The sequence below is a fragment of the Stigmatopora nigra genome, chromosome 4 (genome assembly GCF_051989575.1).
Source record: "Stigmatopora nigra isolate UIUO_SnigA chromosome 4, RoL_Snig_1.1, whole genome shotgun sequence".
Taxonomy (NCBI): domain Eukaryota; kingdom Metazoa; phylum Chordata; class Actinopteri; order Syngnathiformes; family Syngnathidae; genus Stigmatopora; species Stigmatopora nigra.
The window spans coordinates 18,327,339-18,342,095 of NC_135511.1; the positions used below are offsets into that span (position 1 = coordinate 18,327,339).

The 14,757-nt window shown below is 41.2% G+C and overlaps 1 protein-coding gene across 1 annotated transcript in view; it reads left to right on the forward strand.

Moving 5' to 3' along the window:
• The window catches only part of LOC144196007 (uncharacterized), a 32,715-nt gene that overhangs the window by 14,566 nt on the left and 3,392 nt on the right, over positions 1 to 14,757 (forward strand). The window contains exons 5-26 of the mRNA XM_077715972.1: positions 37 to 112; positions 1,982 to 2,056; positions 2,130 to 2,349; positions 2,434 to 2,661; positions 5,091 to 5,232; positions 5,309 to 5,478; positions 6,212 to 6,327; positions 6,408 to 6,571; positions 7,442 to 7,598; positions 8,037 to 8,105; positions 8,527 to 8,616; positions 8,697 to 8,834; positions 8,927 to 9,168; positions 9,238 to 9,323; positions 10,462 to 10,588; positions 10,652 to 10,748; positions 10,821 to 10,964; positions 11,785 to 11,862; positions 11,950 to 12,027; positions 14,243 to 14,331; positions 14,429 to 14,566; positions 14,627 to 14,750. Coding sequence (XP_077572098.1) covers positions 37 to 112; positions 1,982 to 2,056; positions 2,130 to 2,349; positions 2,434 to 2,661; positions 5,091 to 5,232; positions 5,309 to 5,478; positions 6,212 to 6,327; positions 6,408 to 6,571; positions 7,442 to 7,598; positions 8,037 to 8,105; positions 8,527 to 8,616; positions 8,697 to 8,834; positions 8,927 to 9,168; positions 9,238 to 9,323; positions 10,462 to 10,588; positions 10,652 to 10,748; positions 10,821 to 10,964; positions 11,785 to 11,862; positions 11,950 to 12,027; positions 14,243 to 14,331; positions 14,429 to 14,566; positions 14,627 to 14,750 — 2,848 coding nt within the window. The remainder of the gene's footprint in view (positions 1 to 36; positions 113 to 1,981; positions 2,057 to 2,129; positions 2,350 to 2,433; positions 2,662 to 5,090; positions 5,233 to 5,308; positions 5,479 to 6,211; positions 6,328 to 6,407; positions 6,572 to 7,441; positions 7,599 to 8,036; positions 8,106 to 8,526; positions 8,617 to 8,696; positions 8,835 to 8,926; positions 9,169 to 9,237; positions 9,324 to 10,461; positions 10,589 to 10,651; positions 10,749 to 10,820; positions 10,965 to 11,784; positions 11,863 to 11,949; positions 12,028 to 14,242; positions 14,332 to 14,428; positions 14,567 to 14,626; positions 14,751 to 14,757) is intronic.

A 14,757-nucleotide genomic window follows, 5' to 3' on the forward strand; every position in this document is an offset into this window, starting at 1 on the left:
TTTGCATATTCATCATCCATGACCGTTTCTTTTCAGGGAAAACACTACATTTGGTATCGACAGCATGCCAGAACTTCCTAAGAGGAGGCCCATTCCACTTGTTACTGAACTGGTGAGCATTTAGTACAACATATATATACATATACCGTATATTCACGACTATAAGGCGCACTTAAAAGTCTTAAATTTTCTCCAAAACAGACGAGGCGACTTATAATCCAGTGCGCCTTATATATGGAACTAAAATTAAAATGTTTCATTCATTGCCGGTGCGCCTTTTAATGTGGTGCGCCTTATATACGTGAAAATACGGTACACATAAATATTCACACGTATATTTATAGTGTGTTTGGCTGATGAAATAATGGACAAAACATTTTTGGCGCCCAGATATGACTTTTGAATCTCTAGATTTTAAAATATTAGTCTCATAATAGAAATATACAATAGTATTACAATGCAAATAAAATGCTAATTGCTATGCTAATGTAGACAGGCAAAAAAAACACAACCAACTCATTAACTATACTTAAATTTATTCTTAAAAATTCAATGCGATTCACACATTTATTCCAATATTGGAAATATGGTGGACCAGGGTATGAGTGGTTAGCGTGTCGGTCTCGCTGGTCTAGGGTCCTGGGTTCGAATCCCAGTTAGTCCACCTCTTCGGAATTGACATGTTCTCCCAGGCCTGCATTGGTTTTATCCGGGTATGCCGATTTCCTACCACATTCCAAAAACATACATGCTAAGCTAATAGGCTCCAGCACCCCTGCGGCCCTTATGAGAATTTATCTGTTCAGAAAATGAATGGAAAAATGAACAAACTTTGTAAATAATCCTCTAAATACGACAAAAAATGAACCCAAATTGCCCGAAGGAGCTCTTTTGAATGCAACAATGCTAACGTTTAAATCTCTTTTAGCCGCTTGCTCATCTGTAACCTTTTTTATTTTGTTCTTCCTCCTCCTCATCTTCCTCCTCATCTTCCTCCTCATCTTCCTCCTCCTCTTCCTCCTCTTCTCTTTGCTTCCAGGCTATGGTGAGTAAAGCACATAAACAGTAGCTGTTGTATATTTTGAATGATGTGGGACCAGCCCGCACACTTTTTTTGATTGTTTTTTTTGTTGTTTTTGGTTGAAATATTCAGCTAAGAGACGCCTACACCTTCCCTCTCTTTTGACAATAACAAAGCATCAAAGTCAAATCACAGCAAGACCATAAAGGGAGTCCTTGCAATCATTTTACAGATTTTCCCATTCGTGACTCATAATTTTTGCGTTGTTTAGTCAAGGTTTTTGGGGGATTTTGGTCCGTGTCGTCATGTTAAAAATCCTCAATTTTTTTGGGACTAAAAGTCGCACTTATTTTTCATAGTTTGGCTGCACTTGCGACTAATTCTTAAGTCCAATTTGTTTTTTTCCACTCTGGCCTCTGAAAAAGCCTGTTAAGTTGTCTAAAAAAATTACCATGTTTTACTCACATATAAGCCATATTTTGCGGCGGATACGGTCATTTATTTCAAAATGGAGGAAAGATAAACAGATAAAACGCTAAAAAACATTCATTTTGATGTCTATAAATGAAATTCAGGGGAAAAAAAGTGTATAAAACGTAAAAAAACTCATTTATGCCTGCCAAAAATACGAGAGAAATTGTAAAAGGCAAATTTACAGTACTTCTTATACACAGAAACGTTCAATATGCGAAAAAATACTATATATATTTTTCCCTCTTTGTTTAGACTTTGTCTGGTGCGACTTATAGTCCGAAAAATACAGCGTTTGATTGTGTAAATTTTAAAAATGGTTACCCTGGGCTAGGGAATCGAACCCAGAACCTCTGCCAATCTTTTCTACCCCTGAGTCAGACTGCCCTATTTGCCAAAGTTCTGTCATGAACCCTAAAGTCGACAAGATGGCACCCCTAGTGTTGAACTTTGTCCAAAATCACCTCAATTCTGGATTTATCATCGCAGACCATGATCCAGTCCAGAAAGGCCGGCCTGTCACACTCGATGGCCTCGCGGCCCTCCCTGAAGGACAAAGATCTTGTAAGTCCCCATTGTCCAATTTTCTCAACTTTTCGTGTTTTTGCTGTATTTGAGCGCCGATGTTTCCCCACAGAAAAGCCACACGTACAAGAAAACACTTCAGGCTCTCATCTATCCCATCTCTTGCACCACGCCGCATAATTTTGAGGTGTGGACCGCCACCACGCCCACTTACTGTTACGAGTGCGAGGGGCTGCTTTGGGGCCTGGCCCGGCAGGGCGTGCGTTGTGCCGAGTGCGGCGTCAAAGTCCACGAGAAGTGCCGGGAGCTGCTCAACGCCGACTGCCTGCAACGTGAGGCGTTTGCTGGTCCGTCCGTTCAAATCCCGAACCTATTCGGCGTCCGAATGTTTCCCCGTTTTGATTGGCCTTCGCCAGGGGCGGCGGAGAAGAGCTCCAAGACGGGAGCGGAGGACCGAACGCAGCACATCATCTCGTCCATGAGGAACCGGATGAGGATCCGCGAGCAGAACAAGCCGGAGATTTTCGAGGAGATCCGCCGAGTGTTCGGCATCTCCAAGGCGCTCCACGGACAGCACATGAAGAAGGTCAAGCAGAACGTCTTGGACGGGACTTCCAATTGGTCGGCCAAGATCACCGTCAATGGTAACCGTGTGAGCGTGTGTTCTCGAAATGTGTCCACCGGTATTTGAATCTGTGGGCTTGGAAGTGCAGGGTATGGTAGTGCAGGGTAGGGTCGGGTATGGTAGGGTAGGGTGGAGTAGGGTTTGGTAGGATGGAGTAGGTTTTGGTAGGGTGGAGTAGTGTTTGGTAGGGTTTGGTAGGGTGGAGTAGGGTGGAGTAGGGTATGGTAGGGTATGGTAGGGTAGGGTATGGTATGGTAGAGTCAAGTGGGGTATTGTGTGGTAGAGTCAAGTGGGGTATTGTGTGGTAGAGTGGGTGGGGGTAGGTTGAGGTAGGTTTTGGTAGGGTGGAGTAGGGTTTGGTAGGGTTTGGTAGGGTGGAGTAGGGTATGGTAGGGTATGGTAGGGTAGGGTATGGTAGAGTCAAGTAGGGTATTGTGTGGTAGAGTGGGTGGGGGTAGGTTGAGGTAGGTTTTGGTAGGGTGGAGTAGGTTTTGGTAGGGTGGAGTAGGGTTTGGTAGGATGGAGTAGGGTAGGGTGGAGTAGGGTAGGGTGGAGTAGGGTAGGGTGGAGTAGGGTAGGGTGGAGTAGGGTAGGGTGGAGTAAGGTAGGGTGGAGTAGGGTAGGGTGGAGTAGGGTAGGGTGGAGTAGGGTAGGGTGGAGTAGGGTAGGGTGGAGTAAGGTATGGTGGGGTAAGGTAGAGTATGGTAGGGTGGAGTAAGGTATGGTAGGGTAAGGTAGAGTATGGTAGGGTAACGTAGTGTATTGTGTGGTAGAGTAGGGTGGGGGTAGGTTGAGGTAGGTTTGGGTAGGATAGGGTATGGTAGGGTGGGGTAGGGTAAGGTATTATAGGATGGAGTGAGGTAGGGTGGACTAGGTTAGGGTAGGCATTAGATAGGGTCAGGTAGGGTAAGGCTTGTGTTGTGTAGTTAGAGTAAGACTGGTAGGGTAAGAGTCGGGCAAAGTAATAGTAGGTTAAGGATAGATTGTGGTAGAGTAGGGTCAGAGTAGTGTAGAGTAATAGGAGATTAAGGATAATATGGTAGATGAGGGTAGAGTAACCATTTGTTAGGGTAGAATAGTGGTTCTGTTGTGTAGTTAGGGTAAGAGTACGGTAGAGTAATGGTAGGGTTAGGATGGTGTGTGGTAGACTAAGGTACAGTAAGCATTTTTTAGGGTAAAATAGGGTAAGGGTTGTGTTGTATTTAAGGTACCAGTAGTGATATACTAATGGTAGGTCAAAGATAGATTATGGTATACTAGGGTAGAGTAAGCATTCTTCAGGGTAGGGTGAGGGTAGGGTAGAATAGGGGAAGGCCCGTAACACTCTGGTTAGTCATTTTGAAGTCGGAGCCAAAGCTGTTTTTCCTTGACCTTTTTGTGAGTTGGTTTATGAATGTGTGGCAATTTCCCTCACATGAGTTGAGACCCGCTTGCGAAAAGTGTCAAAGTGTCATCTCTCACTGCAAAATACGCGTCAAGTATGTCAATGAATGAGTGCAATTCTCAACTGGAACCCGACTAACTCGTATCTTCGGGGTCACGCTGCGTGTCATCCGCATTTCTTCATCTACACACAAGATTTTTAGTTTAAACCCCTTTCGTTTTAAAGTCTTTTCTGCAGCTGTTAGCATCTCCAGACCCGTCGCTAGCGCTAAGCTAAGTCAACACCAGTTCCCTGGCTAATGGGCCCTTGTGGTACGTAACGTCTGTAGATGGGCGTCCAAGCGCCAAGCCGAGCAAGTTCACCCCGTCCGTCGTTGCATCCAGGGTGCCACTGTTACCAGGGCAACCTGACACGTGGCAGCTGTTGTTGCTGTGGCAACCATCACACCTTGTCTTCCAAGCCCATCAAAGGCGGAGACACCATTCAGGCTCGGTCTTTTTTATTATTATTTTTTTTAGCAATTCATGCTGGAAATCATGGCGCATGTTATTCGTTTAATCACATTCATTTTGCTAAAAAAACAACAACAAAATTTACAATTAATGTAATGCATAATACGCCACCTCAGCAATTATCACATTATCTTAACTAAGTATTCACATTATTTTAGCATTAGCATTCACAACAAAACTCTAGCGCTTAGTGAATAAAATGTATCTGCTAGCATTAGCTATTAGCCACTCAGGATTAGCCTTGTGCTAATAAGTAATTAGCACAATATTTACACACGCAGGCTAATAATTTTGAGAATTTTTGTTTACAACTTGTTTAAAAATATTTGAAGTTTTTGTGTGTAACATTTGGCTTTACACATATTTACTAGGCAGGCAACATTATTCAACACAAGAGGTCAGTGTTTCCTACCAAATTGAAGGAAAGTAAACGCTTTCAAAACAAACCATGACATCACTATTGGAACTAAATGAATCGCAAAATGTAATTTATCTATTTAAATCACCATATTTAATCTAGTTTTATCTTTTTGTTGTCTTTCTGTTGATTAGTTGTGAGCGCTCAGGGTCTCCAGGCCAAAGACCGGACCGGTTCTAGCGACCCCTACGTCACCATCCAGGTAGGAAAAACCCAGAAGAAAACCAAGACCATCTACGGGAACTTGAATCCAGTCTGGGAAGAGAAATTCAGTTTGTAAGTGGCCCTCCTCGTCTTTGTTTATTTTCCGTTTTTGGTCATTTGACGGCTCGCTTCCTTGCGTCTTTTTTAGCGAGTGCCGTAACTCGTCCGACCGGTTGAAACTTCGGGTCTGGGACGAGGACAACGACATCAAGTCCAGGATGAAGCAGCGCTTTCAGAAGGAGTCGGACGACTTCTTGGGACAGAGCATCATCGAGGTCCGCACGCTCAGTGGCGAAATGGACGTCTGGTATCATTTGGGTATGCTTTGCTTCTCAGGAGCCTCACACACTGTGTACTGGATTTATTGGAGTATAATACGCACAATTTTGTACCAAAAAACTGTGACCTTAGGCCGCTTTAACGTCAACTGGATTTCATGGGGGATGGACCATTTTAGATAGAATATTTAGATTTAAAAAAAAAATGGATTAAAATAACTGGATTAAATGCCCTGAATATTCCATTTTTTGTAGATCTAAAACAATGTTTATTTTAGATTTTTTTAAATATATTTTTAGATTTTACAAATTTATTTTTGAACTAAAAACACAGAAAAATGGATACAAAAATGACAATTATTGTTTTAAAAGGGGGAAAATCATGAAATTTGATATACATCTATACTCTTCATTTTAATTGAATCCTAAAACAGAAAGTCGGCACTCATTTACTTTTTCGGGCCGCACAAAATGATCCGGCGGGCCAGATTTGGCCCCCCCGGACCGCCACTTTGACATCAATACCATAGAGAATCCATATGATGGTACCTCTACTTACAAAATGAACTAAATCCAATGTAACTTGGATTTTTCGTCACAAATTATGGGTGCGCCTTATACATGGGTGCACATTATACTCGAATAAATACTAATACTATTTTTTTTGCCATTAAATTTTAAAAATTCAGTTTTTTCAAATCCCAGATCTAGTTTCATGTTGCTAATTTTGTGTATGCTAACTGCTGTTTTCATTTATTTTTTGCCTCTTGCAGAAAAGCGAACCGATAAATCGGCCGTGTCCGGCGCCATCCGCCTTCACATCAGCGTGGAGATTAAAGGCGAGGAAAAGGGGGCGCCGTATCACACCCAGTACACCTGCCTCCACGAGGTGAGGCACTACATTTCTTCTTCGAGGGTCTTAGATGGGAAAAGATACCAGAAAGTACGTTGTATAATCCCTTCCTACAGAATATTTTCCACTTGGTGACCGACGTGGAGGGCGGTGGCCTGGTCAAGTTCCCCAAGGTCAAAGGTGACGACGCCTGGAAAGTTTTCTTTGACGAGGTCCAGCAGGAAGTTGTGGATGAATTTGCCATGCGTTACGGCGTCGAGTCCATCTACCAGGCCATGACGTAAGTCCATACGTCACCATTAGCGCTTTAGCTAGCTTGACTAGATGCTATTTTGGGTTATAAATCGATCTTTACTTTGCCAAAAGTTCAAATAACATTAAAAATGGTTCACATAACATTTAAAAAGTCCTATTTTAATCAAGGGTGGTCCGGTGGTTAAGTGGTTAGCACGTCGGCCTCACTGTAGGAGACTTGGGTTCAAATCCAGGTCGGTCCACCTGTTTGCATGTTCTTCCCAGCCCTGTGTGGGTTTTCTCCGGGTACTCTGGTTTCCTCCCACACTCCAAAAACATGCATGCTAGGCTAACTCTAAGCTAAATTGTCCCTAGCTAGTGATTGGTTGCTTGTTTCTCTCCTTGTGCCCTGTGATTGGCTGGCCCCAAATTCAGCTGGGATAGGCTCCAGCACCCCTAATGAGGATCAAGTGGTTCAGAAAATGAGATGAGATATTCTCGTTATTTGTTTTTGCAGTTTTCAAAACTTCTGTTTCTCGAATGCTTGTATCTCAAGGCAAATATTTGCTCAGAATTTTACCCGTATCTCAATGTAAATATTTGCTCGGAATTTTACTCATACCTCAAGATTAATATTTGCTCGGAATTTTACTCGTATCTCAATGTAAATATTTTCTTGGAATTTACTCGTATCTCAAGATAAATATTTGCTCGGAATTTTACTCGTATCTCAAGGTAAATGTTTGCTCGGAATTTTACTCGTATCTCAAATTATGTCCAAGTATGTCAGGGCACTCGTATGTCAAGGTTTTGCTGTATTATGATTTTATCCTTTATACTCCGCCTATTTGGACTATTTTGGCCGTCTCATTGGTTCAGAACTTTTCATGAATTTTGTGTTTTTTTTTTCCTTCAGCCACTTCTCGTGCCTGTCGTCCAAGTACATGTTGTCGGGGGTGCCGGCCGTCATGAGCACATTGCTGGCTAACATCAACGCCTTCTACGCTCACCCAGGCGCCGCCATAACGTCCAGCGTGTCCACACCCGCACGCTTTGCCGCCTCAAACTTTGGGGTGAGTCTGACAAATTATTTGATTTAAATACAGTTGTACTTCTACTTACGAAAATAACTGGTTCCAAGATTTTATTTGTAACTTTCGTAAGTAGAAGTGTACTTTATATGTAAATTCTCTAATTTACTCTCCTTGTTATCGATGTAATACCAATGTTTGCCTGGTCTAGCAATACACTTTGTAGTACATTTTAGACTTTTGTGTGTGTGTGTGTGTGTGTGTGTGCATTTGTAGTTTTAATCTCTTAAGGGAAATTCAAAATAAAATAATGGATAAGGAAATGCAATTACTTTTTGGGGGAATTTGTAACTTGGATCTTTTTTGTACCTCATTTGCATATAAAAAAAGTGAATGTTGACTTTTGAAATCAACTAAAACTTTGGCTTGGGACTCACGATTTGATTTTATTTGATTATATTTTTGATTTTTGTCCAACAGAAGGATCGTTTTGTCAAACTTTTGGATCAGTTGCACAATTCGCTGCGAATTGACCTATCCATGTACCGGGTAAGTGAGTCACCAATAATCATAAAAATATTAATCTTAGTGTGAGCGAGTTTGGATCAAAATAAACTGCAAAAAAATGTAATTTACACTTTAGGATGTCATATTTTTTTCACTTTGGAATGATCCTTTACAATAAAAAAAAAAAATGTATATCTACTACCGTATTCTGCGGACTATAAGTCGCACCATCATCAGCCAGCAATCATTCCTATTGGCCAAAAAAAAATGCAGATGTAACTTGTATTTTTTGGTCAAATTGGGACTATCACACTTGTTAATGCAATTTATAAACAGTTTTGGAGAATAACTAGCCTAAAAAACATTAGAAATTGAAAAAAAAAAACTTTTTTTTTGTTTTTGCAACTTTTAATCCGGAAAAAAAGGTATAAAAGATGTCATTAACATCAAGCTGTTTCCTCAGAACAACTTTCCAGCCAGCTGTAAGCCCCGCCTTCAGGATCTCAAGTCCACGGTGGACCTCCTGACCAGTATTGCCTTCTTTCGGATGAAGGTACGGAAGTGGACAGCCCAAAAAGTGGCTCGCAAAGAGATGAACGTGAGTGACACCATTTTGTTTTTTTGTTTCTCCAGGTCCTGGAGCTGCCAAGCCCCCCCAGGGCTTCGGCGGTGGTCCGGGACTGCGTCAAGGCCTGCCTCAACTCCACCTACGAGTACATCTTCAACAACTGCCTGGACCTCTTCAACCGCCAGTACCAGAACAACTCCCCCGTAAGTCCAACAAATTCGAGATTTGCCTTCCCGAAAAATCAATCATCAAACATCGTTTTTAGGAAATTGACGTGTGTGTTTTTTTTTTGCAGCCTGAGAAAGAAAAAGAGACAAAAAAGAAGAAGAAAAAAGACAAAGTGGAGGGTGAAGAAGGGGAGGAAGAGGAGGAGGAAGAGGAGGATGAAGAAGTGGAGGAAGACAAAAAGGAGGAGAAGGATCCTAGTGAGGAGCAAGGCCCGAGCATGCAGAATCTGGACTTCTGGCCCAAACTCATCACCCTCATCGTGTCCATCATCGAGGAGGATAAAGGCTCCTACACGCCCATCATCAACCAGTTAGTTTTCTTCTTCTTTATAAAACATCATTGAATTGGAGACATTACACCGTCTTGCGCCCTCTTCAGGTTCCCCCAAGAACTCAATGTGGGGACAGTCAGCGCCGAGGTGATGTGGTCACTATTCGCGCAGGACGTCAAATATGCTCTGGAGGGTAAGAATCATTTATAAATTATGAATCATTTAGGATTTATGAATATTTTTTATCTATTTGATTTTTTTAATGATAATTGTGGTTCCTTCAGTTTTGATTAAAAGCAAAAGTCAACACAGGAAGGCTGGTGAGCGGTGCTTGTTAGCATTGTTAGCACATTAGCATTGTTGGTATTGTTGTCATGTTAGCATGTTAGCATTGTTGGCATTGTTATCATGTTAGCACGTTAGCATTGTTATCATGTTAGCACGTTAGCATTGTTATCATGTTAGCATTGTTATCATGTTAGCATTGTTAGCATGTTAGCATGTTAGCTTTGTCTGTGGTTTCTAGAATCTGGAAAATGGTGACTTTCAATTTCAATTTGAAAAAAAATCGTTTTTGTTTAAAAAGAAAGACGCCAAAACCTATTTTTTTTACATTATTCCTCGCCATTGATGGCATTTGAACTCATCACATGGATTGGATGAGTTTTGCTGTCAATGCTAGCGTTAGCAATGTGTTGGTGAAAGTGTATTTGGAGCCTAGCAATCCTAGCTTTTCAAGTTCATCTTCATCTTTTCTTTTTCGTTGCCGCTGTCATTGTTTTTTGTTTGTTTTTGTGTTTGTATTTTTATATATATATATATTTTTGCCATTCTGTCGCCACGGCAGCAGCGGCTAACGACACCTTCCGCATCCGCAGAATAGACTTCCAGAATGGTAAGAGGACAGAATTGAAGTCTCAGGATGACTCATTGACGTAGTTGGTAGAGAAAGTTTTCAGGTTAGCATTTCATGCTAAGGGCTAGTGGCTGAAATGAATGGGCGAACAAAAGCTAGCCGGCGCCTAATTAGCCAAGCTGGGTAGTTTGGGAAGATTGGTGGCTCGAGAAAAAGGTTTGGTTAGGGTTTGGCTAGCGTTAAGGTTTGGCTAGGGTTAAGGTTTAGCTAGGGTTAGGGTTTGGCTAGGGTTTAGCTAGGGTTAGGGTTTGGCTGGGGTTAGCGTTTGGCTGGGGTTAGGATTTGGCTAGGGTTAAGGTTTAGCTAGGGTTAGGGTTTGGCTAGGGTTAGGGGTCAATTTTGGACTGTATTTTGTGACGCCGTCATGGCGGCCATTGCCCACAGCAGAACTTTAATGGCGTTTCCCGTTTGACAGAGCACGACCATCTTCGACTGTGCAAGACGACGGACTACATGAATCTTCACTTCAAAGTGAAGCGGCTGTACGACGAATACGTGCGCCATCTCCCCGCCCACGCCAACACCGTTCCCGAGTATCCCGCGTAAGACGCCGCCCGCCGATTGGTCATGGTGAGCGCCGTCCTCAATTTAGTTTTGCTTCCCAGGTGGTTCTGCCATTTTGTCTTGGCCTGGCTGGCGGAGAATGAAGACGTGTCCATGGAGTTCATGCACGGGGCCTTGGAGAGGGACAAGAGGGACGGCGTAAGTTTGAAAAGAAAGCACATAAACAAAATGTCGGTTCCTGGAATGACCCTTTATTTGTGTGTTTTTCAGTTCCAGGCCACGTCGGAGCACGCCTTGTTTTCGTGTTCAGTGGTGGACGTTTTCACGCAGCTCAACCAAAGTTTTGAGATCATCCGCAAGCTGGATTGTCCCGACCCCGCCGTGCTGGCTCAGTACAACCAACGCTTCGCCAAGGTAAGGACAATTTCCCATTAGCCATCAACCGTTAGCAGCGCTAATAGCGAAAAGGATAATGACTACTCGTTGTGGCAACGGACAACTGCCCATTAAATCCGGAATCCTTGAGAGGCAGATTAGATTACTTTATTTAGATTAGATTACTTTATTCAGATTAAATTACATTACTTTATTTAGATTAGATTACTTTTCAGATTACATTTGATTACTTTTCAGATTACATTTGATTACTTTTCAGATTACATTTGATTACTTTTCAGATAAATTTAGATTATTTTATTCAGATTAGATTATTTTATTCAGATTAGATTACTTTATTCAGATTAGATTACTTTATTCAGATTATATTATTTTCCTTATTCAGATTAGATTATGTTTTAGATTAGATTACTTTTCATATTAGATTAGATTACTTTTCAGATTAGATTACTTTTCATATTACATTACTTTTCAGATTAGATTAGATTTATTTTCATATTAGATTAGATTTATTTTTAGATTAGATTAGTTTTTTTTTATATTAGATTAGATTTATTTTTAGATTAGATTAGATTTATTTTTAGATTAGATTAGATTTATTTTCAGATTAGATTAGATTACTTCATAGATTAGATTAGTTTTTTCAGATTAATTAGTTTATTCAGATTAGATTAGATTAGTTTATTCAGTGGACATCAGATTACTTTTCAGATTAGATTACTGGCTCAATTCGCATGGCTCACGGCGCCTGCTAACATTCGCCATGGCGACAAGCCTATAGAAAATGTGTTTTTGTAAAAAAAAAAAATCAAAGATATTTCTTGTCATTTTCTTTCAGACCATCAGCAAAGTCCTGCTGCAGTACTGCTCTCTACTGGCCAAAAACTTCCCTTCCTACTGTGACAAGGAGAAGATTGTCAGTATTGACACGCCGGCCGCCATCACACCATATTTTATACTTTAACTGAGAATATATATTTTTTGTGTTATTCTTGTTGCGTAGCCGTGCGTGCTGATGAACAACGTCCAGCAGATGCGAGTCCTTCTGGAGAGGATGTTTGAGAGCATGGGAGCTAAACAGGTTGCTTAAACATTGACTTGCTTTTACACACTTTTGATACTTTTCAATCTGTTTGAAGGCTTTTTTTTTGGCTTCAGCTCTCAGTCTTTTTCTTCCCGGCAGTTTACGCTCGAGGAAGAGAGGGTATGTCACCACTCTACTACGTCCCTAGTGTCCTTACCTTTTCCTCCCTTGGCTCCTTAGCAATATTTTTCTAGAAATCCGAATCTCTTTCCTAAAGGAATTGCCGTGTCTCCCTTTTCTTAAAATTACCATCAAGTTCTCTTCCCAAAATGTCCCCATCATTCTCCCTTTTGTAAATGTATGACAGTCAACTACAGTCATCCCTCAATTATTGCGGTTAATGGAGAGCAGACATAAACGAAAAAAATGTAAAATTGGGTCACCACTATTTAAAAAAAGAATATATCTATTTTTTAGAATATATATTAATTAATATACATAATATAATATTTAATATGTATACAATACAATAAAATACAGTATAACACATTACAATATAGTATATAGTATCTTAATATAGTATATAGTATCTAATAATAGTATATAGTAGTATTTAATAATAGTATATAGTATCTAATTATAGTATATAGTAGTATCTAATTATAGTACATAGTAGTTTCAAATAATAGTATATAGTAGTTTCAAATAATAGTATATAGTAGTTTCAAATAATAGTACATAGTAGTATCAAATAATAGTATATAGTAGTATCTAATAATAGTACATCTAATAGTATAGTATATTATACTAGCCTCACTGTTGATTTTTACATTTTTATGAACTTAAACAAATCATTAAGTAACAAAAACATTTCCCCAAAAAAATGATGTAGCGATGTCGTGAAACCGCAATAGTTGAAGCTGCACTATTTGAGGGATTACTGTATTTCCCCGATTTATTTACTTTTCCATAAATTGCCAGCACCTCCCCTTTCCTAAATTTAACCAACATAAGCCTTCCCAAAGTTCCCAGGAGCCCCTTTCCTCCTCCGACGTCCTCTTTCCAAAATGGCGTCCTAGCTCAACATCCCTGCTAGCTTAGTCGTCTTTTGCCCTTTCGTTTTTACATCCGATTGTTGTTGTTTATTCGCAAAAGTTGGAAAACGAGGAAGAGGAAGACTTGGATGAAGAGGTGGGTGCACTTGTCACATGACCCCAAACCCACACCTCATTGGTCGATAGATTAAGAACTCAAAGACTTGTTTTTTTGTTGTTGTTGTTTTTATTTTATCGCTGGCTCCGCCTCCAGCCCAACAACGACGACGGTGGAGATGACGGTGGCGACACGGTGCGTAGGCTAGGCTATGCTAAGCTAGCTAACTATCCACAAAGCACACTTTCCTCTTTTTTGTTATAATTTCTCCCACATTTCTTTTCTTTTTGCGGATCAGTCGGGATGTTCGGATTCCGAAGGCTCGCAGGTAAGCCTTGGGTGGCCATCTTGGAACAGGTCTAGAATTAGTTTTGCTTTGTTTACTGAGAGATTAGCTTTAGCATGAGGTAGCATGTGATGTCACAGTGACGACCAGGGGAGAGGAAGTCAAATTAAGTACACTTCCTGTCCTTTTTTTCTTGATTTACATACGCAGGTGGACAACAAAAACAGGGATGATCAGGTTAGAGTGTGTTTGTGTATAATTGTACGCCGTTTTGAGACATAAGACAATTTTTTCTGACCTTATTTTTGCTGTCAAAAGATTGAAGAAGAGAAAAAGGTAAGCCACCTAAACAACGTTTGACCATTTTTATTTTAAAATATGCATTTAAAAAGTCCATTCATGTCAACCATCTTTTTTTTAATCGTTTTTTTTAGTTGGAATCTGAAAAGGTGCTAAAGGTGTGTTTTTAGTGGTTTAGGTTAGAAATGTTAAACCCTCTTTTTAACCACTCGTGACATTTTTCTCTCCCGTTTTTGCTCAGTTGGAATCTGAGGAAAAGGTGCGTTTGTCCTTTTTTTTGGTTCGTTTGTCGAATTTTGGTCCGTGACGCCATTCGTACGCCACAAATTAGCCAACGCGGTGTTTTTTTTTCACGGGTGCCTTGTGTGATTTCAGGCTGAGAAGAAAGATGCAGAGAAGCAGGTTTGTTAGTCTTTTTTTGCTTCAGCGTCCGCTCTTTTTTCGTTGTCGCCTTCCAAGCAGATTGAAAGTAGACGTCAAAACGGGGATTTTCAGACCGCCGTTCGATTCCCTTAGTGTTTTTTTTCTTTGTAGTTGGACACGGAGGCCGCCGACGTACTCAATCACCTCCAAGTCAAACTCAACGACGTCCTGGACAACTTTGGCGCCATCTTCGCCAAGAGGTACTATACTGACGTAGATGTCCAATCTGTTTGGAGCGGGAGTCTGATTCATAAATGACTCAACACTTAACTTCATTTTTTTATTTCCTATCTTGAGTTTGGGACCGCGCATCGCCACGTGCATGCGACAAATGGCCGAGCTCCTGTGCCAGATGAAGGGCCCCCCGGACCCCAGGACGGCAGAGGGGGACGCCGACGCCGTGCTGAGACCCCTCATGGACTTCCTGGACACCAAGTAAGATAGATGGTTCTCCCCTTTTAATAAGATGGCCATTCTCACGTCTTTTTTCGGCAGGTTGAGCGTTTTTGCCGACGTGTGCGAGAAGGCCGTCCTCAAGAAAATCCTCAAGGACTTGTGGAAGGCGGTCCTGGGCGGTCTGGAGAAGAACATCGTCTTGCCGCAGGCCAACGACAGTCTGGTAAGGC